Source organism: Pholis gunnellus (assembly GCF_910591455.1).
Source record: "Pholis gunnellus genome assembly, chromosome: 3".
NCBI lineage: Eukaryota > Metazoa > Chordata > Actinopteri > Perciformes > Pholidae > Pholis > Pholis gunnellus.
The window spans coordinates 1,555,740-1,580,118 of NC_136529.1; the positions used below are offsets into that span (position 1 = coordinate 1,555,740).

General features: G+C 40.3%; 1 protein-coding gene across 1 annotated transcript in view; it reads left to right on the forward strand.

Moving 5' to 3' along the window:
* The first annotated feature begins 18,103 nt into the window (after window positions 1-18,103).
* Window positions 18,104-24,379, forward strand: part of LOC306714835 (dihydropyridine-sensitive L-type skeletal muscle calcium channel subunit alpha-1-like) — a 138,967-nt gene continuing 132,691 nt past the window's right edge. The window contains exons 1-3 of the mRNA XM_079184982.1: window positions 18,104-18,405; window positions 18,659-18,764; window positions 23,223-23,362. Of these exons, the coding sequence (XP_079041108.1) occupies window positions 18,218-18,405; window positions 18,659-18,764; window positions 23,223-23,362 (434 nt within the window). The 5' untranslated portion in view covers window positions 18,104-18,217. The remainder of the gene's footprint in view (window positions 18,406-18,658; window positions 18,765-23,222; window positions 23,363-24,379) is intronic.

Genomic DNA, 24,379 nt, shown 5'->3' on the forward strand with positions numbered 1-24,379 from the left:
CATAAGAGCACGAGACATTCAAATACTATTCATAAAAACAACACGATAGACAAATGAACGGTAGTAACGTTACTATGTCACTTACCGAAACTTAAAGAGTTTAATCCCAGTACATCGTTTCAGTTCCAGTAAGAAGTCCTTCTTGATTCATGGACGCCAGTGATGACAGTCGAGCCTCCCCAGTTGTGCTTCGCCGGTCTGCTGCGGCAGGTTCGCAGCGGGGCCAGGATCCCACCTCCGCTGGAGCGCCCGCCGGCTGGCGCAGGCCGCACGTCGGGCCGCGGTTATGGAGCTGTTTCCCTGCGAACGTGTTCGTTGAGTTGTAGATCCACTCGAGTCTCCAAAAGTTTTCAAATGCTATCGTGTCCTCAGGTTAGCGTAGCATAGCTCCAAACCCAGCCTTAAAATGTGCAACGCTTCTCCAATGCTGTCAGCAAGAAATACCGTTCATACAAATCCTTTTCCTGCTGAGTCAGGGCTGCCAGCTGTGGCGTTGACTGACCATTTCTTACGATGTCCAGCTTTTCCTGAAATGTACGTCTTTCTTGAGAAAGGCGTTGTCAGTAACTCCGCCACTAAATCCGTTTCTCCTCCTTATTCAGCCGTTGAGTGTTAAAAAAACAAAGCTAGGTAAAAAAATAAATAAACCACACAAAGCAAAACCCTAAAAATGTTAGCATTTCTTCCATATCTTTCAATTTGAACTCTTACTCCTCCAACTAAGCTCTGCTAGCAAGTTAAGTTTAGTGTCACAATAGTCACATGCTCGACCACTGACCAATCACAGCGCACGCTGCACCTCACTGCAGCGCTGCTCCTGCAAACTGAGCTGTGTGTTAATGCTGACGTAGCTGTAGGCCAGCTAGCAGCTCTGGCACGTCAAAGAATGTCAAACTAAAGATCTGATTGGTTGAAGACTATGACAATCAACAATATCGTCCCCATTCCCTTAAACTGCAAAGGGATTCACTTGTAATTCTGCAGGCCTGGGGCCTCTCTTCTACCTAGAGACACAGAGGTGAAATCTGATTGGATAAAAGCTCTACTTAAAACAAGCTGCACTGGAAGCAGAGCAACTGAGGAGCACAGTAGCTGTGCAATGAGAAAATAAGATAATGGGAAAAATATTTTTATAAATTATAATACATATAAGAAAAAATTAAATGTATTTAAGAAAAAATATGAAATTATAAAATAGCTATAACTTTGTGATTCTGTTTAGGCCAGCAGAGAAGGCTTTCCACAGATAAAGTCCCTGCACACAAATTTCTGTTATTAGAAGATGACAATAATATAATATCGTGGCTTTCTTGATTGACATCACTTCACACATGAATGAACTGAGTTTAAAGCAGCAGAACAAGGATTTCACGTAGGTCACATAGGTTTTTGAAATATCATAAAATATCATTTAATTCATTCTCACAAGTGATTTGTACTACATGTGTGTACTCTGTCGCCACCCCCTAGCCCCCCTCCTAAGGGGGCTCTCGGAGACAGGAGGTTTTAAATCTCTTCTTTGGAAAAAATTTAAATTCTAATTAAAATGCTTCAACAACCTGCAGGCTCTTGCTGTACCACTTGTATCAGTTAAATATATTTCTTTTTTTTCATGCTAATCTGTTATGGGCAAAAACATGTGAAATGATGCTCCAGGTCACCCCCCCTTGGGTCATTACAAGACAACAACCAAAATACAATATTGACATCACGTTGGTCCAATGATGATACGCGACACACTAGCAGTGAAGTGATGTTGAATTCAGTAATATTACAAAAAATAAATTCTAATTTTTTTAAACACCAAAAAATGTTACTGCTGGTAGCAGATTTAATAAATAATAATTCATTAATATCAGATATGTAACGATTATAACTTATAAACCCATACATTCGGAGTAAATATTGATGGCACTCAGCTTATGCCATGAGCCACCATTAGTTTAACTAACTAACTAAAAACTTTGATATTTTGATATTAACCATTAAATCTGAATCTCATGGTTGCTACGGACTTCTTTTCAAGATGTACAGGGACTTATTATTTCATATACACACAAATCAAATCATCAATTTCTTTATAAATTAAATATTTATTTGACTAACTACATAACTTAACTACTAAACAGAAAATAAATGAAGAAATGATCAAATAAATAAAATGAATGAGTGAAGAATATGATGAACCACAACTAAAGGAAAAGGGTTACATGTGAACAGGTAGAATCAGTGACTCATATCATTAATTGATGTCTATCAATTAAATCCGTTGTTCGACTTTTATACCCTAAATAGTACTGGGCGATATGACCAAAAATGTATATCACGGTATTTTGCATAACTCAGGCGGTACTACGGTATTCTTTTCGAACTCATACACCTCACCATAAGCTCAAATGTGCGGAAAAGAAACACTTTTATCTCAATGTTTTCGCAACACTGGTTTAGGAATTCAGCCTTTTTAACAATTTAAATTGTTAAAATCAACCACAGATATTTGACTTTCACATATAGATTCTCATGAGATCTGCTCTATGATGTCTTTCCTTGTCTCTCCTCCCTGTGTCACGGTGTGGGTACATCTCACTGGAGTAAGGAAACGTATCAGAAGACCCTTATTTGATTGGCTAAACTGCATCACGTGACGTGATTTACAACGCATTGGTCTGTGTTTTTCCTGCACCGCTGAACAAGTGCCGTAAATGCTGGAAAGGAGCGTGAATAACTCCGCTGCTTTAAGGCAAAGGCCCGCGACCCACTGAAAACGGGTCCGCGACGACCCACCAGTTGAGAATCTGTTCTACAGGATCGTGACGAGCGGTGAACAGCTGTTTGTGTGGCGTGTCTTCCGTCTCTTTCGGTTTCCTTCACCTACATTCCCCTGGGTCCTAAGACCCTCCAAGTACAGCTTCTTATCACCCTCTATGTACCAAAGTACATTTATAACAAATACCACACATATTACACATAATCAGCGTTGCATATGTGTCAAACTCTATCGGTGCATCTCCAGTCTGTCTATGTTTATCCTGCATCGCTGTTCTGTAATGTAGCGTTACTGGAGGACGGAGCCTCTCCCAGCTGTTAGCAGACTGTTGTGCTAGCAGGCGAGTGAGCTGTACCCAGCATGCAGTTCGGCGGTGAAATTTTATAAATGTACAATTATTCGTGTTACAAATTGTTTATGTGTCACAGACTGTTGTGTTGTGGTGTTTTGCTCTGTTAAAGAGCGTTAGTTGTGGGTTGTTAATTGTTATAAAGTTATAAAGTTATGACCATGACTAGGGGTCCGTCTCAATACAGATAAGATAACTAACTCCACCACTTTAGCATACGGTAGCGAACACCATTTTTAGCAGCCTGTTGAAGACTGTCAGCAGTGTTCTGGCCATGGTATGACGGTATGTGGAAATTCATATCATACGGGAAATTGAAACCGGTATACCGGTTGAAACTGTATACCGCCCAGCACTAACCCTAAATCTGACTCCAAACATTTATGCAACGTTCAGAGGCTGAGAGTTTGACAAGCACCAGGGAAGATTGTGAAACACCTTTTATATTAGTTTTAAATTTAATGTAATCATTAGGTCTCATTAGATATTTCTATCTAAGATTATTTCATGAAGTGACTTAAATTAATTTTGCCTTGGAACATCAAACTCATTTACATCTGGAAATGGTATTGTTTCACCCGACGGCTCTGATGGGCAGATTGGAGGTTGAGCTGCATGCAGTAGTGGTTGTTCCTCGATGGGCCTCTCTCCTTCTTGAATGTTGAAAGAGTGCGTTTCGTAGTTTGTTGAATCGTACTCTACCATCCTTCACTCAGTGGCAATTGATTCGGCTTTCTCTGATATCTTCGAAACCTGGTCGTCTTCTTCATTGAGGTTCGGCTTGCACTGTTCTTCCTCGTCTTCATCTCTCTCAGCAGGATGCTGAATCATCTTTTCACCCCATTTTGTAGCAGCAGGGGACATTATGGCACCTTTGCCAGTTTAAAAAGTATTTAATCTCAGAGTGGGTTTTTTCAGAGTATTTTACTCTCAATAGCTGCTGGAATAAATCTTCGGAGAACACCCTTCAGCTTCAAAAACCAGAGTCGAAGTCCAGAGTAGAAGAGAGCTAGAACTGACGTCTTCTTGCTCTATCTTCTTCAGAAAGGGGGTGCAGTTCTATTACAGGAACAGCAAAACCACTCCCATTTTAATAACTATCTTGATTATTTAATTTAACCTTATTTTACCGAATTAATACTATTACTTACATTTTAGTTTGAATTCTTTCATATTTGAAATATGTGCTATCTCAGCTGCAAAAACGTACCAAACAGTTGATATAAATCACTGAATGAAACCTGATCAATTAAAGATTGAATGAATCAAACAATTGCACAACATAGATAGACACTGATATCATGACACTTTAAATATATGTGTGTGTACTGTTGGGGATTCCACCTCGGGCAAAGAGCCCACTGTATAATCTGACTCCAAAAGACTACACCTCAGAAGGACCCCGCGCAGATCGTTTGAATTGGAATTACTTTGATGAACAACAGATGACAGACGGTCTAAAAGTATTAACAATTTATTAAGTCAAGCATCAGAACATATAATGCATAGATCTATGGTTTCACAGAACACCATCAAAGATTAAGTATCCCTGGCATCAGACACAAAGTCAGGGCTCAGAATACGTATCTCTCGCCTCGGTGGTTGTGAGCCCTGTTCTAACATTTCCCTCTTTCTTTATCCTCTCCAATGAGGATTTGACCTTGTCCTGCACAGGGATGTATCATCTTCGCACACACACTCGCCAGAGTAGAGGCCCCTGTGGGAATTCTCAAGGTGTCGGTCCTGCGTCCATTTGTTGCTTAACAATATCCAACGGACTTATCTGTTTCATAACACAACTAGTTATAAGTTTAAGCTAAACCACCTGTGAGTCAGAGCTTCTTCTTTGTATGGGGAGCGCAAAAGTGCCTCGCCGGGAGTGCTTGAAACCTTTGCTCAATGACCACGCAACACTATTGCAATTGAGCACATACATAATTCTTATAAGTTCAATGCCTCTATATATTTTAGCATATTTCTACAGTACCTATATGCATAATAAATGAATGGATAACATTAATCTAAATATTTCACCAGAAATCAGTGTCCTGTGTGAGAGACAAAGAAAAAAAGGGGGTGTGGGGGGGGGACATTCCTTCCCCCTCTGCTGTCCTGTGCTGTGGGTGAGATACAACTTGCAGGAAGAGTAATTAAAACATCCAGTTTATATGGCAGGAAACTAAAATAATTATAAACAGAGTTGGCTATCATGAAATTAACTATACAAATTTATAAAATCAGAAGTTTTAATATATAAATTATATACATTCAGTTTATACAGTATATATCAAGTAAAGGAAAGTTGTTTATTACAGTTGGATGCTCTCTACGTCTTCGGAATGTGAACGATTGTAAAAACATCAAAGTCTTATCTGCTCTGACTATGTTCAGACACATAACTTGAGTGTTCAACCAATAGGTTAGAGCAGTTCCTGAAACAAGTTTATTCGTTCAGATTGTGTCATAGACATTTCAGTTTTGTAATGTCTTGGTGGATTATCGCTACATTTTACATTTTCAACAGAGTATAAATTTCCTTTTTTGAGATTTGAATCCCTTTTTATTTTAATTGTGCAGTAGCTAGCTTACCTTGCATGGCAGCTGCATTCTCAAGATATCACATGAGAATCTAACCCCGAAGGGATATAATCTGATTGAGTTTGTGCTGGTTTGATATTAGGGCCCGAGCACCAACTAGTTGGCAAAGGCCTTATTTAAATCACTAGAATTCTAACTTTTTTTACATGATTATTCAATCAATGTTACCAAAAGTGATCAAAAACTTGTTGATAGCTTATTGCGTTTAGAAGATATAGACCAATGAACCTCACAACAATGAAACACTTTCATCCAGAAAGTGATGGGAGCAGAGTAAACACTAGGTCCAGGAAGTGGACCAATGTGAGCTGGTACTGAGACCTGACAGTTGGTCTGGACTGGCTGAAATCTGCTGAAATGCTGGCCCTTTTCCTGCGGCGTTCACGTAAAGTGGTTATCAAACTGAATCGCCATTGAGACTAGCCTGGTCATACCTAGGTTTTACTTGTCTTTACCTGGTCGCTTAGCCCCTTTTTAAAAATACCCCCTGTAAACCCTCATCATTCCACCCTGACTAAGTACATTTCTAAATTCTATAAAATAATCAGCAACACTATGACAACCCTTTTTGAGTGAGTCTTGCAGTCTTTTTTTCTTACTGCTGATGCCCAGTCTGTTTGCCCTGATGACGAAGGATATCTTAGACCTATCAGTGGAATAAGTATAAGGCTGTAACTCCAACATTAGGGAATAATGAAGCTAAGTTGCCTAAATTGCCTGAATAGCGTGGAGCAAGATAGCTGATGATATATTCTATGACATTCAGCATCAACCCAAATGAAAGGATTTCTTCCAGGAAATGTGTGGTTTGCTGGGAATCTACCAGCCTCTTGCATCCGATTCCCAGCAACTTCCTACAAATGATAGATGTTTTGGAGAGAGTTTCCAAGCTGGAGAATGTCCTGGTAGTGTACTACTGTGGCGAACTGATATCAGATAAGAAGAAGTGGAGGTATATTTTGTGTAAAGTTCATTGCTATCTTTGTAAGAGCTGATAATGGAATGGCTTTACCTGTTACAGTATTTAAAGATGTGGCTGGGTACTTCTCCAAGGTCTGATACTTCCACAGCCAATTCTACACCTGAAACTTCTAGGTCTGGCACAGGCCCCCCTGTAGGAAGGCCCTTATCAGGTCCTTTTGCCAGTAAGTCATCCTCACTTCCCCCTGCTGGCAAATCATGAGATACATCCACAGGGGAGTCTTCCTTGGCACCCTCTGCTGCTGCTGCTTCAGCAACTACACTTGGACATGAAATATGCAAAAAGGGAATGAGGTTGTTTGATTCTTCCTCATCAATAAAATATATGAGATGTAGGTATTGAGTGATTAAAATATCTCTACAGAAATATAAAGGCAAAATTAATAAATTCTGCTTTACTCATAGCTGATATTAAAGATTTTTGTTTTTACCTTCTTCAGCAACACATTGATCACGTCCATTTGCTTGACGTTTGACCAAAAATCGCAGCAATTTGAAAAGTGTCATCCTATAAGTACCGACAGATTTGAAGGTCAATGATTAGCTTGCAAACTAGCTTGATCGACAGAAGACCCTGCCGAACTGGAACACACAAACACAGATGTGCATTTCTGCATATCTGTTCTGCTTGTTTTACAAATGTTTTGATAAATTGCTGGTATTACCTCCCTTTATTGCATTTGTGACAACGAGAGTTATCAGCATCTTCTCGAGTAAAATGTACCTCCAGCCTTGATACCACGGACCCTTTGTGTACCTCTTGTAACTATAACAAAAGGACAGAAGTTGTAATTATGTATCTACCTGAGAAACCCGAGGCCTGTACTAGGAAGCAGGATTTGGGGTTAGCGCAGTAACTCTGGGTTTTCAGTCCTATGACGGAGGTTCACTTCTTACCGGGGGTTAATCACCATGGTAACTGATGATCTTATGTTGGAGATTAGAGATCAATTCATATAAATTCACTGCCTACTGACCAATCAAAGCTTGGTATGTGGATTGTTGATAAAAATACACTAATACAAAGACATCAAAGTCATTATCCAGACTTAAAGAAAAACAGTGTAAACAGACAAATGCAGAAAGGACAGCTGATAATATATCACTTGTCTGTGTGATTGTGTGTAAATTAACAGGCTTATATTATCTCTGCTTCATCTAGAGCACAATAGATCTGAATATAATTACGTGTGTGTATTCTGTTAAGTTAATGGACTGCTTAGCAGTGGTGGGCCGTCAGGGCCTGCAAGGCCTTCTCTGCTGGCCTAAACAGAATCACAAAGTTAGAGGTATTTTATAATTTAATAATTTTTCTAAAATACACTAAATGTATCATAATTTATAAAAATATTTTTCCCATCATCTTATTTTCTCATTGCACAGCTACTGTGCTCCTCAGTTGCTCTGCTTCCAGTGCAGCTTGTTTTAAGTAGAGCTTTGATCCAATCAGATTTCACCTCTGTGTCTCTAGGTAGAAGAGAGGCCCCAGGCCTGCAGACTCACCAGTGCCTCCATGTGCAGTTTAAGTGAATGGGGACGATATTGTTGAGTGTCATAGTCTTCAACCAATCAGATCTTTAGTTTAACATTCTTTGACGCACCAGAGTGGCCTGCAGGCCTACAACTACGTCAGCATTAGCAGCAGCGCTGCAGTGAGATCCTGTGCTGTGATTGGTCAGTGGGCGAGCACGTGACTGTCGTGAAACGAAACTTAACAGCAGAGGCTTAGTCGAGTAGTAAGAGTTCAAATTGAAAGATATGAATGAAATTATATTTTTTGCATTTTGCTTGGTGTAGATTCTTTATTTTGTTTTACCTAGCTTTGTTTTTTAACACTCAATGGCTGAAGGAGGAGAAACGGATTTGTGAGTTGGGATTTTGTGGGATTAAACTCTTTGTCAACAAAGAAAGGAGGATGTGTTCAGCATTTGGTAAATCAACTGGTTCGTTTTTTAACATCTAATATCTGAATGGCCCTTGAGTGTGTAGCAGAATGCATGTTACTGCTGTTGTTTTCCCGTTAAGCTAGTTAGCCTAGCCTCCCGGAACACTTGCAGAGCATCAGCTGTTTTTTGTTGTGGTTCTTTTTGTTCCGGTTCAGAGGTCACACAGACCGCTGTCTCCTAGTGAGCGCAGGAAACATTATATTTACTACAATTTAAGCTTCTGTATTTTCCAAATGCACTAGTATTATTCAAACGTATTGTTCGGTTTGTAAGCCTCGTACCAAACGTTTTAATACAAATACATAACGTTATTTAGTTACAGCCCAAGAAACGAATAATAACCCTATCTGTGGCGCCATCATGTGGTTATAAGGTGGTATTTCAGCAGTGAAGGCCCTGGTATAAAATGCACGGCCCGCCACTGCTGCTTAAATGTATTCTTATGGAGTGTATGACAATATTTTGGCCTTATTCTTTAACTGTAACCCCATCTGTGAAACAGACTTTGGAGCAAATAGAAAATGTGCCCCTACCCCTGTGTTCACTCACTTGTGGTACTGCTGTCATGTGCACATTCATACAGCTCAGTGATCCTAAAGTCATAGAGTGTTGGGCACAATGTCCTCCTGTAACTTTTAACCACTAAGCCTATTTTGAGGCCTCTGTTCTAAAATTTCATACCCATACTGAAAAGAGCTTTTCTCTATAACTAAAAGGTATATTTGAATAATTTAAATGGCATAATAACACAAACAATGTGAGCTTTGTTAAGATGTGTACATATCAGTGTATATGTTACTGGTTAATGCTGAATGAAGATAACACACAGCAAAAATTGAAAAAAAAAGCACTTCTATTGTTGATTTGTATTTGAAATAATGCAGCAGTAAGCCTAAAAAACTCCACAATCATAGTACAACATGTCAGTAGTCTCTACATACTGTTTTTACGTTGATAAAGTGAAAGCACAATAGAAAAATAGAGGCTTTTGTACGGAAAGTTCGGCCGAGATCAGGCCAAATTCTCATTTTGGATGCAGGTGCTCCAGGTCTCCCATGCTAATTTTATATACTATATAACTATATATTTCACTTGTTTTATCACTAAAACAATAGTTCAATAGTTCAATCGATCTAATACAGCAGTTTGGCATCATTTTGAGAGCCTGGGCCCTCTATAAACCTGTAAAACATGGGTCACCCTCGTCTGAGTTCCAGTGTTACAGACTACAATTGAACCTTACAGAGCCTTCTGATTGGCGGATTTGCACATGTGATACGTCTAAGGATGCGGAAATGAGTGTAGGGTGCAGTGAAATGATTCATTCGGTGATTGACAGAGTTTTAAGCGACTGAAAATCCAATCTGGTGAGGCGGACCTTCAAGGCTCAGAAAATGATTCCTCTTCCTCATACAAGCATGTAGAAACTCAGTTCTTTCAGAGAACGGCAGACAAAGACCGGGAGAAGACAGCACAAAGGATTTATCTGGGATTTTTGCCGACTTTCTTCATGAAAATCATCTCAAGGTGCGAAGCGTTTACAATTTTACACTTTATGCCCCTCACAATGCTCCATTGATAAATACTGTTGGCGATGATAAGGTCTTACATGATCTCCTGTAAACTGGCAATACTTAATAGGAAATAAGAACATCCTCTGGAAAGGTATCACAAAGAAAAGACATCAGAACCGTTTATTGCAATGGTATGTTGAACATACAAGGAATTTGACATGACAGGAGGTGCATAACATTTAACAATCAACAACAATCAACACAGTGCAAAGTAGAAACATATTAAATTTACAGAAAAAATATATAAAATAAATGAAATATAAGATAATAAAGTGCACAAACGAACAGATAACAGGACAATAAACAAGTGAGATGTAAGTCTAGTGTAAAAGTGTCATGGGAATTAGAAGGGATGTGCGGGGGAGTGACCGGTAGGGAATTGTCCTGAGGATGACAGAGTCATTGGGGGACCCGGGCTTTGTTAATGAGGGTCCTTGAAGCGAACAAGTCCTGGTGGGATGGCAGATTGCAGCCAATCACCCTCTCGGCAGAGCGAATGATGTGCAGCAGTCTGCCCTTGTCCTTGGCTGTGGCTGCAGCGTACCAGACCATGATGGAGGAGCAGAGGATGGACTCGATGATGGCTGTGTAGAAGTGCACCATCATTGTCTTTGGCAGGTTGAATTTCTTCAGCTGCCTCAGGAAGTACATCCTCTGCTGAGCCTTCTTGGTGATGGAGCTGTTCAGCTCCCACTTGAGGTCCTGGGATATGATGGAGCCCAGGAAGCGGAAGGACTCCACAGCATTGACGGGGGAGTCACACAAGGTTAAAGGGGCTGGTGAGGCTGCGTTCCTCCAGAAGTCCACAACCATCTCCACTGTCTTTAGAGCGTTGAGCTCTAAGCTGTTCAAACCGCACCAGGTCACCAGATGGTCAGAGATGAGTCCAATGAGGGTGGTGTCATCCGCGAACTTCAGGAGCTTGACAGACTGGTGACTGGAGGTGCAGCTGTTGGTGTACAGGGAGAAGAGCAGAGGGGAAAGAACGCAGCCTTGGGGGGAACCAGTGCTGATGGTCCGGGAGGCTGAGACGTGTTAACCCAGCTTGACGTGCTGCTTCCTGTCAGACAGGAAGTCTGTGATCCACTTGCAGGGGGAGTCGGGCATGTGCAGCAGGGAAAGCTTGTCATGCAGCAAAGACGGGATGATGGTGTTAAAGGCAGAGCTGAAGTCCACAAACAGGATCCTGGAGTAGGTTCCTGGGGAGTCCAGATGCTGGAGGATGAAATTCAAAAGAGGAAAGAAAGGGAAAGTATGCTTCAAATAAAACTAGTGTTGGGCAACGTTTAAAGCTTTGAATCGCAATTAATCGCATTGTTATGCGCAAAATTCAATAATGAATTCAAAAGTAGTGTATTGCGCACTTATATTTTAAAAGTACTGCTATATGAACAAAAGTGCAATAACATTTGGTTTGCAAACACTAAACAAATAAAGTGCTTTTTAATTAAAAGCAGTATTCCCTTTACACAGTAGCAGTTAAAATACAGTTATAATGATTCTGATAATAGCTGCAACATTAAATTGATTGTAGGCAGGTGAAATTTGATATGACACCGGACACAAAACTGTATTTAGGGATCTTTATTTCTCGGCTACTCTTAATAAAAGGATAGAGTAGTATTAAAGTTATTTGGGATGTTACATTTGTGTTAGATTTAACAAAGATTTCACTGTACATTTAAAGTCCATTAGTAAATATATTGTGACTCTTTAACATATTTTGACCTTTTTTATTATTGTGACACTTTTATTCACCACTATGGGTGCTATTAATCCTACTAATAATAATTTCAATGCTGACATTTTTCACACTGGTTAATACTAAATGAAGATGTCACACAGCTCAAATTGAAAATGTTCAGGTTCGCCTGAAAAAAAAAGCATTTTTATTGTTTTTTTGTCTTTGAAACAATGCAGGAATTTGCCTAAAAATACTCCACAATCATAGTGTAGCAGAAGGGAGCTTTTGTCACTCGCTGGGCCTTGCTGTCATCCCTTTAGTTGCAAGGCCATCCCTAGCCAATCACGGTGCGTGGGTATCATATAAATATGACGGGGATTCCCGTAGCTCCCCCCTGACGTCAAACGCGTGTCCCGCTTCCGGTCTGACCGACTTCCGCCACTGTTGCAGGTATGCAAGACGCTGCCGCATTGTTTGTCAGTCGTGCTGTTCTGGTGTTATATTGGCTTTCTGTCATTTTGTAGACTATCTCTTGGGCTCCCCTCCTCCTGCACAGGAGACTCACCTGCAGATCTGTCGGTGAGTTTCGATTGGGTCCTGATTTTATTATATTATGGCGTCATGTTAGTAACCGCGTCTTACTCATATAGCCGCTGGTAGCAGGGCTACATGCCCTCCTCCCCCCTTCTGGAGCAGACCAATATTGCCTGATCGGTAGGTGATTTCATTTCGCTAATATACTTTCGGGTTAATTATTATTATTTGATTAATTTGTTTTCATCCTCTATTACAAGGGACTTTTTGCTGGGTTTGAGCGGAATGTTGCCACAAAGTGGCTACAGCTAAACCTGCACATATTGGAGGAACGCTGCTGTTTTGTTTACCGCTGTCTTGCCTACCGGCGTGTTGCCTACGGCCGTGGTGGACTAGCGGCTGTGGCCCACTGGGTTTCGCCACCCTGCCGCCTACAGGGTCTGACGCTGCTATTGTCAGCACTGCGCCTTGGTTCTGTGCTGTTTGCCGTTAGCATCACCCGTGTTTTAATGAGAACCTCTTTTTAGGTTGAGCTATTTTATGTGTATTCTGACAAGGGAGGTTAAGGCCCACTCTGGCTTTTAGTTTATATAAATTGGGTAACTGATCACCCCCCTTGGCTGATCTGTTAACCGGAGTTATTTTGGTTGTTTGGTCTTTTCTTATTTTATTTGGTTTGATTTTCCTTTCTGAGAACCAGAGCCTTTTGTAATTGTGTTCCTTGTCCCTGTAGAAGCTGCCAAGCCAAGGTGGTGGGGTTGGTGCCTCCGGGTGTTGGTGTCTCCCTTCGTGTGTGGTGTGTTTTGGTGTGCCCCTGGTTGAGAACCCTCACGTGTGTGTGAGTGTGTGTACACGTGTGATCGGGGTGCCTCCTCCTTTTGGGGTCCTCACCTGTACTGGTCCACCTCGCCACTGGTAAGCCGTAGCCCTACACCCCTTTTTATAAATAAATAACGGCTCTTTTATTAGTAGGTTGTGTTTTAAATTATCTGTGAACCATTGTTTGTATAATAAATAAAGATTGTTTTGTATTTGAACCACGTCTCATGCTAAATCTGTATCATGAACCTGAGTACCTGATACTGTGGGCAAACCTTAATCTTTAGGTGAAATTCCTAAGGTGGAGTTGTTGTGCTCTGATGAGTGGTTAATATTCAAGTAAAGTATATCCGCATCTTCCTCTCGCCACAATAGCACAACATATCAGAAGTCTCCACAAAAATGTTTACTTTGATAAAGTGAAGCAGGCCAAAGTTATAGAGGTTTCAGTACGGAGAGGTCACACGGGGTCAAGCCAAATTCTCATTTTGGAACCAGCTGTTGCAGCTGTTCTATTCTAATTGTATATACTATATAACTATATCTTTCACTTGTTTTATCACTAATAGTGTTCAATCTATCCTAATACAGCAGTTTGGCATCATTTTGAGCCATTGTGACCTCTCAGGGCCCGATTTATGTGGCCTCCAGAGATATTTCGTGTGTGTGTGTGTCTGTGTGTGCTTTTTAAAGCCTATGATTGGCCGATTTCAGGCTATGACACCTTGTTCAATGCGAAACAGACTCAGGAATGCAGTAGGAGGGTCCTGTAGTTGATTGACAGAATTTTTCGCCACTAAAAATCCCAAACTGTGCCGCACCACCCCGAGCGTAAAATTATTCGCCGAACAGTAAAATGACGACCATCTCGTCATACTTGCACCCAGCAATGACCATTTTGGTGACCTCGCCTGACCTCTCTGTACTAAAACCTCTCTAATTTTGTTCTGCTTCACTTTATCAAAGTCAAACTTTGCAGAGAGACTGTTCACATATTGTGCTATGATTTGGGAGGTTTTAATTTTCAGCTGCATCATTCAAAAGAAATAATCATGCTTTCAGTGCTTTTTTTTTCAGGCGAATCTGAACATTTTCAATTTGAGCTGTGTTCCATCTTCATTTACTCTTAACCTCTTGAACCCTAAGCCTTTTTTAGGCCTCTTCTCGAAAATTGTAACCCATACAAAAGAGACTAGAATTCTGTAACTACAAGGTCTATTTTAAAAATGTTGATGCTTGAATAACACTAGGGATTGTGAGATTTGATGAGATGAGTAAATATTGTGTATATGTTACTGGTTAATAGTAGCTGAAGACTGAACACAGCAAACAGGGAAAATTCCCAGGTTTGTCTGAAGAAAAAGCACTGTAATTTATTAAATGAGGCCCTGGCTAGCCTAATCACATTCACAATTCATAGCACAAAGGGTGCAGGCGCCTCACAAAAAGATTTGGTGTAAATAAAGTGAAGCAAACCTCAGTTATAGGTGTTTATCTAAAAAAAACATGCCAAATTCTCATTTTCGAACCAGAAAATTAACATTAGCCCCTTAGAAATGTCCAGTTAGCTGTGTGATATGCTAAGGAGGAAGCAATTGTTCCGGTTTACGAAGCATTCTCTGAGTTGTTGTCTTGCCGGCTCTGGCGTAAAATGCATGATATTGTGGCGAATCTTCTTAGTTAGTTAGTAGAATAGTTTATAATGGTGTTTGCAGTGTGTAAAATGGTTAACATGATTAAATTAGAGCAGATAATGTTGACGTTAAAATAAACATCACGGAATGTCACAGAATTATACACAGTAACAGTAATACAGGTTGTGCTGTCAGAGCGGGGGGGGGGGGGGGAAACGAGCAAAATAAATAAAAAAAGGAAAATAACTGCAGTTGGCTTACTGCAGGGGTATTCAATTAAAGTTCAACGAGGTCCAGTTAGAGACAATTTCCTCATCAAAGGTCCGGAACATCACAATATTGTCTAACTTGCGCTATGATTTAGTGCCATATATACTGAAGTAGCCATCGGTTTATTTACATCTGTATGTAGTCAACAACTGACTGTCAAATAAAATAAAGAAAGTTAAATTGAATAATATCTCAACAATATTTATTGTCAGATTTAAACCTGAACTGGATGAATTATAAATAATACATACTCTTATAATAAATAAATGTTCTTCTCTCACTTCAAGTAAAATAAGGGATGCATTAAAGATTACATAACAGAAAGCTTTTGAAAATGTACATCTTAAAATAAAATACTTTTTTGCCCTGCAACTTTAAATTCAGTTAATTCAGGGTGATGTGTTGTCAACCAAGAAAACCACGATATTATATTCTTGTCATCTTATAATAAGAGACATTTGTGTGCAGGGACTTTATCTGTGGTTATTAAACCACTTGTTTCAGCTCATTGTTGGTCAGTGAATTCATGTGTTAGGATTCTGATCACATTGGGCTCTTGGATCATTTATTATCTGTGACTTCATTTTGGATGTGAGTGGGTACGTTTGCTCAAAAAATTGAAAAAGAAAAAAAGGCAGTCCGTTTAATTTGTTTTATCTGGGAGTTAAAGGACAAATCCTGATCAAAGATAAATCAGATTGTTTACGGTGGTGCTGGATGCCAGGGTAACGCCAAGACGAAACCTTGTGGAACTCCATGACTAACGGTGTTCATTGAGGTTTTATCATACAAACTGAGATCCATCTGATAAATAGGACTTTAATCAAATGTTCTAGTCTCTGTAATAGGATGTAATGGTCAATGGTGTCGAATGCAGCACTAAGGTCTAACAAGACAGCAGAGACAAGTCCTTTATCTGATGCAATTAGAAGGTCATTAGTAATTTTCACCAGTGCTGTCTCTGTCTTATGATGCACAGGTTTATACAGTGGCTGGATAGAGGCAGGTGAGGGGAGTGGTGCTGATGAGGAGGGAGTGCTTGAAGGTGCACTGAATGAGCTGATAGGTGAGTGGGAAATAAAGAGACAGGAGAGAAGGGGCAGAGCTGTGACAAAGAGGTTTAATTAATTACAGCTACTTTGAAGGACTGTGGTAGTTAGTAAAGACAGGTTGATAATATCTAATAAAGATGTGCTAACTAACGGTAAAACTTCTTTAAGCAGCCTAGTCAGTATAGGGTCTAAGAGACAGGTAGAAGGTTTAGACGTAGACGTTGTTGAATTCAATTTGTCAAGGTCGATGGGAGAAAAGCCATCTAATTATACAGTATATCAGGGTTTACAGCTGTTTCCAAGGTTACTCTATTTGAGGATAGATCAGTACTGGTACAGGGCAAGAGATTACTAATTTGCTTCCTGATCTGAACTCTGGGTTGCCATGGATTATGTCCGCTAATAAACTGGGTCAGATTTATAGAAATGAGATCCGTTCCTTCCAAAGTGGGATAAACACCGTCTCTCCTAATCAGACCAGGGTTTCCCCAGAAGGTCTGCTAATTATCTACGAAGCCCACATTGTTTGCTGGACACCACCTTGACAAGCAGCGGCAAAATGATGACATGTGGCTTTACATTTCATCATTGGTCAGGTTTGGGACGGGGTCAGAGTAAACTAGAGTCCGACATTGTTTTTGTGTATGTACACACTGACTCCACATTAACGTGAATGAAAATCCTACTGTATTTACCCGGGGTCACCGGGGGACGGATAGTAGAAGCTACGTCTGGTCGGCCTGCACAGGCTACGGGAGGGGGGCTGGCTTGCTAACTACACCAGCTAATGACTGAGCTTCTAACTCATTAAGCCTCGCCTCCAAATTTGCAAATAGTCTACACTTATTTCTTGTACCATTATCCTTAAGGGAGGCAGAGGAAAGGCTAAACATGTGACACACCGAACAAGAGAGGTAGAGATGGGAGCCATTGCTAGCTGCTAAACTGAAATATGGTAGCTAACGTTAGCAGAACTGAACAACGTGAAAACAACTGTTGGATTGAGCGAGAAGTCGCTAAAAAATGGAGAGAGCTATGGGTGTTTAAATTTACAGCAGCAAATTAGCCGCTTGTACTGAAGAATATCACACAATTATCTTAGTTTAGCTGGAGCTGCGAAGGTACGCTGATCGGACAACAGATACGCTGGCAACAGGATGTGAAAAAATATGCTTACCGTAGCACGTCATCACAACTTCCTGTTTCATGGTGAAAGGCGCTTTTTCACTGCCCCTAAACAAGGTTCCACCAAAACTCGAAAGCGTTTTCAATTTAGCATTGCAAAGGTTTTAGGATTGTGCTGACCAAATTTAAAGTCAATCTGGTGAAATCTCTAGCAGGAGTTTGTTAAAGTACAGTGCCTGGAAATGTCAAGAAATGCCTGCAAACAGCAAATTAAATTCAAAATGGCTGCCTCCCTGTTGGGTTTACGGTATACCTCCATGAGGCTTTTATAGAGAGTCTCCAAGTTCCATCTGCCTTCAAAATTTCATATATCTAGGTGAGATCCTTCAGAAAGGTTATGAAATCGTATCATCTTTACAACTTCATAAAATCTGACAGACGGACACCATTAACTCTGTGGTGGAAATACATTTTGTGCCAAAAGGGATTTCTTAGTTGCAGTACCATGTTGTCCAATTTATAATTTATTAAAAAATATCCTATAGTCAGATTATATCTGTGCAAATGTCCTCTTTTGTCACCCCATGCTACAACACCCATGCGCATTGTCTATATTTATTCTCTTGACCACACAGCTGCTCAGTAAACCAATCCCCCACAAGTAGAGGGGACAGCTGCCATTCCACAGATATAGACAGAGAAAGAGGGGGAGCTCAGTCAAACCATCAAAGACAGAGTGTGACAGAGATGATTGAGACAAGTTGAGAAGGGTTACGAATGAGTGGACAGAACTAGCCAACAGCACTACTGCATTTAAAAAAAGGACCTCTTGGAATACCACATCCAAATCAAAGTAAACTTGGTGCAAATCTCTTGTAGCCACAATGGCAGACAGCAGCAATCCTCCATTGTCATCCTACATCATGGATGAAGAAACTCTGAAGAGAAAACAAAAGGAGAAGCTAAAGAAGCTGATGTCTACAGGAGGCAACCCGAGGCCTGCACGTTCTCTCCTCTTCTTGACACTCAGGAATCCCTTCCGCAAGGCATGCATCAGTATTGTGGAGTGGAAGTATCCTGCTGTAGTAAAATGTCCCTATACATTACATTTTACAATGACATTTGATGTGATTGTAGCTACCTTACACCATATTTACTTTTAGTAGTCATTAAATGGTATATGTTTGCAGTTCTAGTAGTAGCACAGCTGTAGGTGTATGTGTGAGTGTGTGTCAAGGTGCTTGTTATTTAATTTGTGTAATGTGGGAAAATCTATATGTGAGCTATGGTGATTTGCCTGGAAGCTTCCTATAAATCACTTTCAGACCTTTTGAAATCATCATCCTACTGGCCATCTTTGCCAACTGTGTGGCCCTGGCTGTGTACTTGCCCATGCCTGAGGAAGACAGCAACAACACCAACAGCAACTTGGTACGTCAGCATGCTTGTGTTTGTTTTTATAATATACTGCAGATACTGATGGTGGTTTAGGCCAGTGGTTCTCAAAGTTGGTACCCTGGGGTGCATTGAGGACAGGCCATATAAGGTTTTTTATAAGGTTTTAATACATTGCAACATTTACAGTTTTCTGTCACGTTTGCAAACAATCAAAATAGAAGAAAAGATCAATACATACAATTTACCATATTGGTAACTGTTTAATGCAGTTGAGTCTCAGCTTAAGACACAACAACTCGCAGTTACTGGTTGTCATAGAAACACTTGCTCTGGAGTTTTTCAGGAGCTCAGCATTCCCAAAAATAGTGACCATAAGAGATATGTCAACATTTACAGAACAATTTGAGGTGTAACTTTGCAGTAGTAATACAATTCAGTACATTTTATCAAATTTGGCTGGTAGTGTTCCAGGCAGATCAGCGCGCACACAAACAATGTAGGGGACTGGGCATGACTAGCAACAAACAGGGGAGCTATAATCTTTCTGGGTAACAAGCACTATAACTTTAAAATTTCTCCACCAATGTCAATGAGTCTGTTTTCTATTCAATGATTTATGATCTACACGGAGAAGAAAGAAAGTTTTGAGAAGTTATAGTTGAGCTATAATTGCTGCTTGACACATCACAACGCTATCATACACTCCTCTCTTGAAAGACTACTAGTGGCGAAGAAGACAATGTGGCGTCTATATTTAACATAGCCCTATATGTCTATGCAGCCCAGAAATACCAGGCTTAAAATCACAAAATGCAAGCTCAGTGCGCAGCAGGTAGGTTACTAGGCTACTACACTGCTGCCTAGACAGACAAGAGGAGTAGCTGCACCGTGGAAATTGAAAGAAGAGAGGAGAGCGCCGACTAGATACAACCTGTCAACACATCATGCTACAACTTTATTGCTGATTGACACAAAAAGAAGCTCGCAGGGTTCTCTTTTTCATGACTAATCCAGTGTTTCCCAGTAATTACATACACTCTAGGTAGGCCCACCACAGTATCATAATGAACCAGAAATATGCTTACACTTCCCGGTTGGGGTCCACTCTTTGCATGGGATAACAAATTCCACTGGGATCCTGTTCAGGATGACCTAGACCAGGGGTGGCCAACCCGCGGCTCGCGAGCCGCATGCGGCTCTTTGCCCGGTTTCATGCGGCTCTTACGTTCATATCGAAGTTTGTATTTGTGTTTTTTTAATGTTCGTGTTCGCTTCGCTTGAGTTAAATACGGTATTTTCGTCAAACGCGCATGTGCGGCCACAGATTACGTTCCTCGTCGACCCATTTAACGCCGAGACGGACTGTTTGAAAGCCCCGCTAGTCACAGATGAGGATGCGGCTGAGTTGGAAATGATCGATCTTTGTGAGGAGGACCAACTCAAACCTGCTTTAAGGGACGGGACCATTGAGTTCTGGAAAAGTGTGCCAATGAAAAAATACCCCAATGTCAAACGGGCTGCGCTTAAGATACTGTCAATGTTTGGGTCAACATACGTCTGCGAGTCTGTGTTTTCTACCCTGAAACACGTGAAATCAAAGCATCGATCTGTTCTGACTGACACCCATGTGAAAGAATTGCTTCGAGTGGCAACAACGGAATACAAGCCAGATTTGAAGAGGATTGTTCAAGGCAAGGAATGCCAGAAGTCCCACTAAGTAACATGCATAGTAAAAGAAAAACACTATTGTAAATTATTATATTTTTGTTTGTGGACTTAGTTGAACTGAGAGTTTGTCTGTGTGAGACAGTGTACACCAGGGGTCCCCAAACTTTTTCCTGTGAGGGCCACATCACTGAACATATCGTTTGACCTAGGGCCCGATCATGGGGGGGGGGGGTGCTACTCGCAGGTGAGCGACTGTTGTCGTGCGCGGGGGGGGGGGGGGTGCTACTCGCGTGCCACTCGCAGGTGAGCGACCGTTGCATCGTGCACGCGGATCGGGGCGGAACACCGCCGTGCGCGATACAAGCTCCCGTCTCTTCTACTTCTTCTACTCTTCTACTTCTACAGGGTGCGCGCATGACAGCTCTCATCTCGTTCGCCCCCTGGTGGTTGGCTGATTAAAATTCGATTAATTGTGCAGACTGAAAAAAAAACATAATGCGTCTCTGGTATTGTTCAGGGGGCCGGACCAAATGTGGAGGCGGGCCGCATCCGGCCCGCGGGCCGTAGTTTGGGGACCCCTGGTGTACACAATGTTCATTGTTGAAAATGACTGGCCTGTGGTCTTAGGAGTCAATTTCTGTCATTATCATATTGGTGTGTGACATTTACAATAAATCTGGCTGAGCAAAGGTATGTGTGTGTGTGAGGAAGGGATAGGGTGATGTTCATGTGTGCCCATGTGTATGATGTGGCTCTTTGCGGTAACACAGTAAAAAATGTGGCTCTTGGTCTCTGACTGGTTGGCCACCCCTGACCTAGACTATGTCCATATTCAATTTCATGTGATTTTACTGTACAATTTTTGAGAACATTTCAGGAAAGTTTGCTCAAATTATATAATTTATAAATTCCTCATAGTTGAACTGATACAAAACAAATCCTTAAGACATTATGAGAAACTTTAAATTGAAATCCAGTGAAGGATCACCCATTTACTGTACAGTTTTGAGTAATTTTCAGGGCCCCATATTTCATAAATTGAACATTTCAAATAAATTCCAATTTAAGATTACCTAGCGAGTTTTGAATAACATTTGTATCTCCTGTTCCAAATGTGAATGTTTTTCATATCATACAATATTTTAGCCCACCATGATTGTACACTTTTATTCTATGCCTTATGCTGTGTTCTCACCAAACGCAAAGTTTGGTTGCTTTGCTAATTTTGTAGCTGCTCCATCAACACTCAAAATAACATCATATAGGCGTAAATACGGCGGCAGCGTTATTGTTTTACAATGTGGTTTATACACATACATTTTATACACATAGTTTCTTCTGGTCTCTGTATAAATATGAGGTATCGTAGAGATCTGGGTGTCCACATACGGCTACAATATTTTTTTCCTCCATTTCTGATTCAAGAACGTCAGGACGTCAATGATGACAGGAGGAAAATCTCAAAGCTGATAGGCTGCACAGCATCACATTATTTGTTGCTCGAGTTTAAATATTTCAACTACGCGAATGAACTGCGCATTTGATTTTTATTAATTATTTTTTTTGTCCACTCGTGTCCATTTCGCTGCTTTGCATTGACTTTGTATTTAATCTCGTCATGCAAAATATTTGCTTTGCATTTGGTGTGACCACAGCATCAGGCTACTTTTATTAAAATAGCATTCAAGCTGCATTACATAATGTTTGTAATCTCATTTTACATTATAATACACAAAAACAAAGTCCCTACATTTTGCCATGAAAATCTTATCTTGGTACTGCTTTTCTGTGGCTATAGACTAAGATTTAACTAAAATACTGTATAACGTCAATGCAGGCACCACAGTTCATATGGGTCTCATTCAATATTTGGGAAGTTGAATGATGCCTAATTATTAAAAATATAACCTGTCAATAAAATAATAATATAAAATATATATATATATACTGTATACATATATATATATATATATATATATCACGTATGGACGAAGACATCAATATTGGTTGGTTATTACATAATGCACAGTATTATTACATTTTATTTTTTGAAAGAATTGCAGTTCCCGAATTTCGTAACCACTGCAATATGTAATGATTGATTCAAAAATAAGGGATTATACATTACTTATTGTGTTTGGGCCTTTTGGTTGAAGTTACACATTTCCAACAAAAACTGAACATTGTAAACCTGGTGAAGATAGATCTGTTGTATTGGACTACATTAGGTTGTACAGATGTACCCAATAAAGTGCCCACTGAGATTATAACTTGACATCAGAATTTCTACAAAACAACGAATGATCCACCAAGAAGATAATGAACTACTATGAACGATCATTTTGCATTACAATGATTAATTAGCTAATTTAAATAAATTTTATTTGATTATACCCAAGGACAATGATACACGGACAATACTAGGCCTATGTATCAGTTTAACACTCCTGAAGGGCACTGTGTGTGTGCTGCGCCTTTAAAATAGACATTCACTGAATACCTTTGCTGAAATGGGAGAGGCCATAAAGCCTTCCAGTGGTGTGTGAGTTTGTAAGTGACATGAATAGACAGAAGTTGATAAACTCTCATAAAGAAACATGAGCAGGGGCAGTGACGTCACTACTCAACCTACAGTGTAAGCCCTGCGTGAAAACAACACCTTGACACTGACGACTCATCAACACAGAACTTATAATATGTAAAAAAAATTACAAATATGTCAGAATGCTGTCAGTAAATATAAGCAACCAATGTACTCAAAAAAGTTATTTGAGACTACAAGTAACACAAATTCGAACAAAAGCCATTGTGGTTGTTTTACAGGAAAGCCTGGAGTACATCTTCCTCATCATCTTCTCGATAGAATGTTTCCTGAAGATCGTTGCCTATGGATTTCTATTCCATACAGATGCATACTTAAGAAACTGCTGGAACATTCTGGACTTTGTTTGTGTATCTGTTGGGTAAGTTGATAAGTCCCCGTTGAGGGCATTGTGTTTGTAATGTTATGTTCTGAATGGCCACATTACTATATGCTGTTTATGTTGTGTCATTGCTTTGCAAAATAGTGGTGAAAAGGTAGTGATAGTGTTTGTGTCATTCCAAGAGGGACGTGGGTTTGATGCTTGACCCTGGTCCATACTACCCTTGCAAGTGGTCCTGTTTTACCTGTTCTGATGATGATTGAACCTTTTCAGCTGCATCTCTCAGATAAACCTAAGATAAGAGGTTTGTGTATTGTGTGTGTAGCATTTGGTCTAACGCTGCTTTACCGTGAGCCTGGTCGGTCCACATTCATTTCGCTGCACCAAGTTGTGAATACGTGTGTTTCCACTGAGTCCTCACAACAGGACAGAGTTGCAGCGAGCTGCACCATTGAGGTCTTGGTATGCTCTGCTAATTTAATCAGTTGGAGTTTAGTTTCATTGCACTACACTCCGTAAGTTACTGCAGGAAACCAAACATTTCCTGTTCCTGCTTCTTAACGCTTTCCACCGGAAACCAGCGAGGCTGTAGTATGCTTATCACTAAGTGGGCGATGCTATTCAACAGTAAAAGCAGGTGTACACCAAAATATATGAACATATTTGTCACTAATTGGTAAGCAGTTCAGTTTGAAAAAATAAATAAAAATAACAAACAGCCAGTTATGAAGAGCAACAGACTCGTACTGCTTTTTCTCGCATAATCAAGATACGGTTTTGTTTACTTTGCCGGGCTGTGCAGTAGAGCATCCCTCACTCTGCCAGCATGGCTTGGGTGGTGGTGGTTTTTCACCACTCAGCTTAAGACAAGTATTTCACCACTATCAATAAATGAAAGCACCCTGGTTTCTAATTCAACACTCCTTAGACCATGTGTATCTAAATTAAAGATAAACTCGTTCACGCTCACAAAACATTTCCCAGTACCAACAAGCCTGTAGGCTTCATTGACCTGAAAAAAGCACAACATATTGGATTATTTTGACTATAACAAAT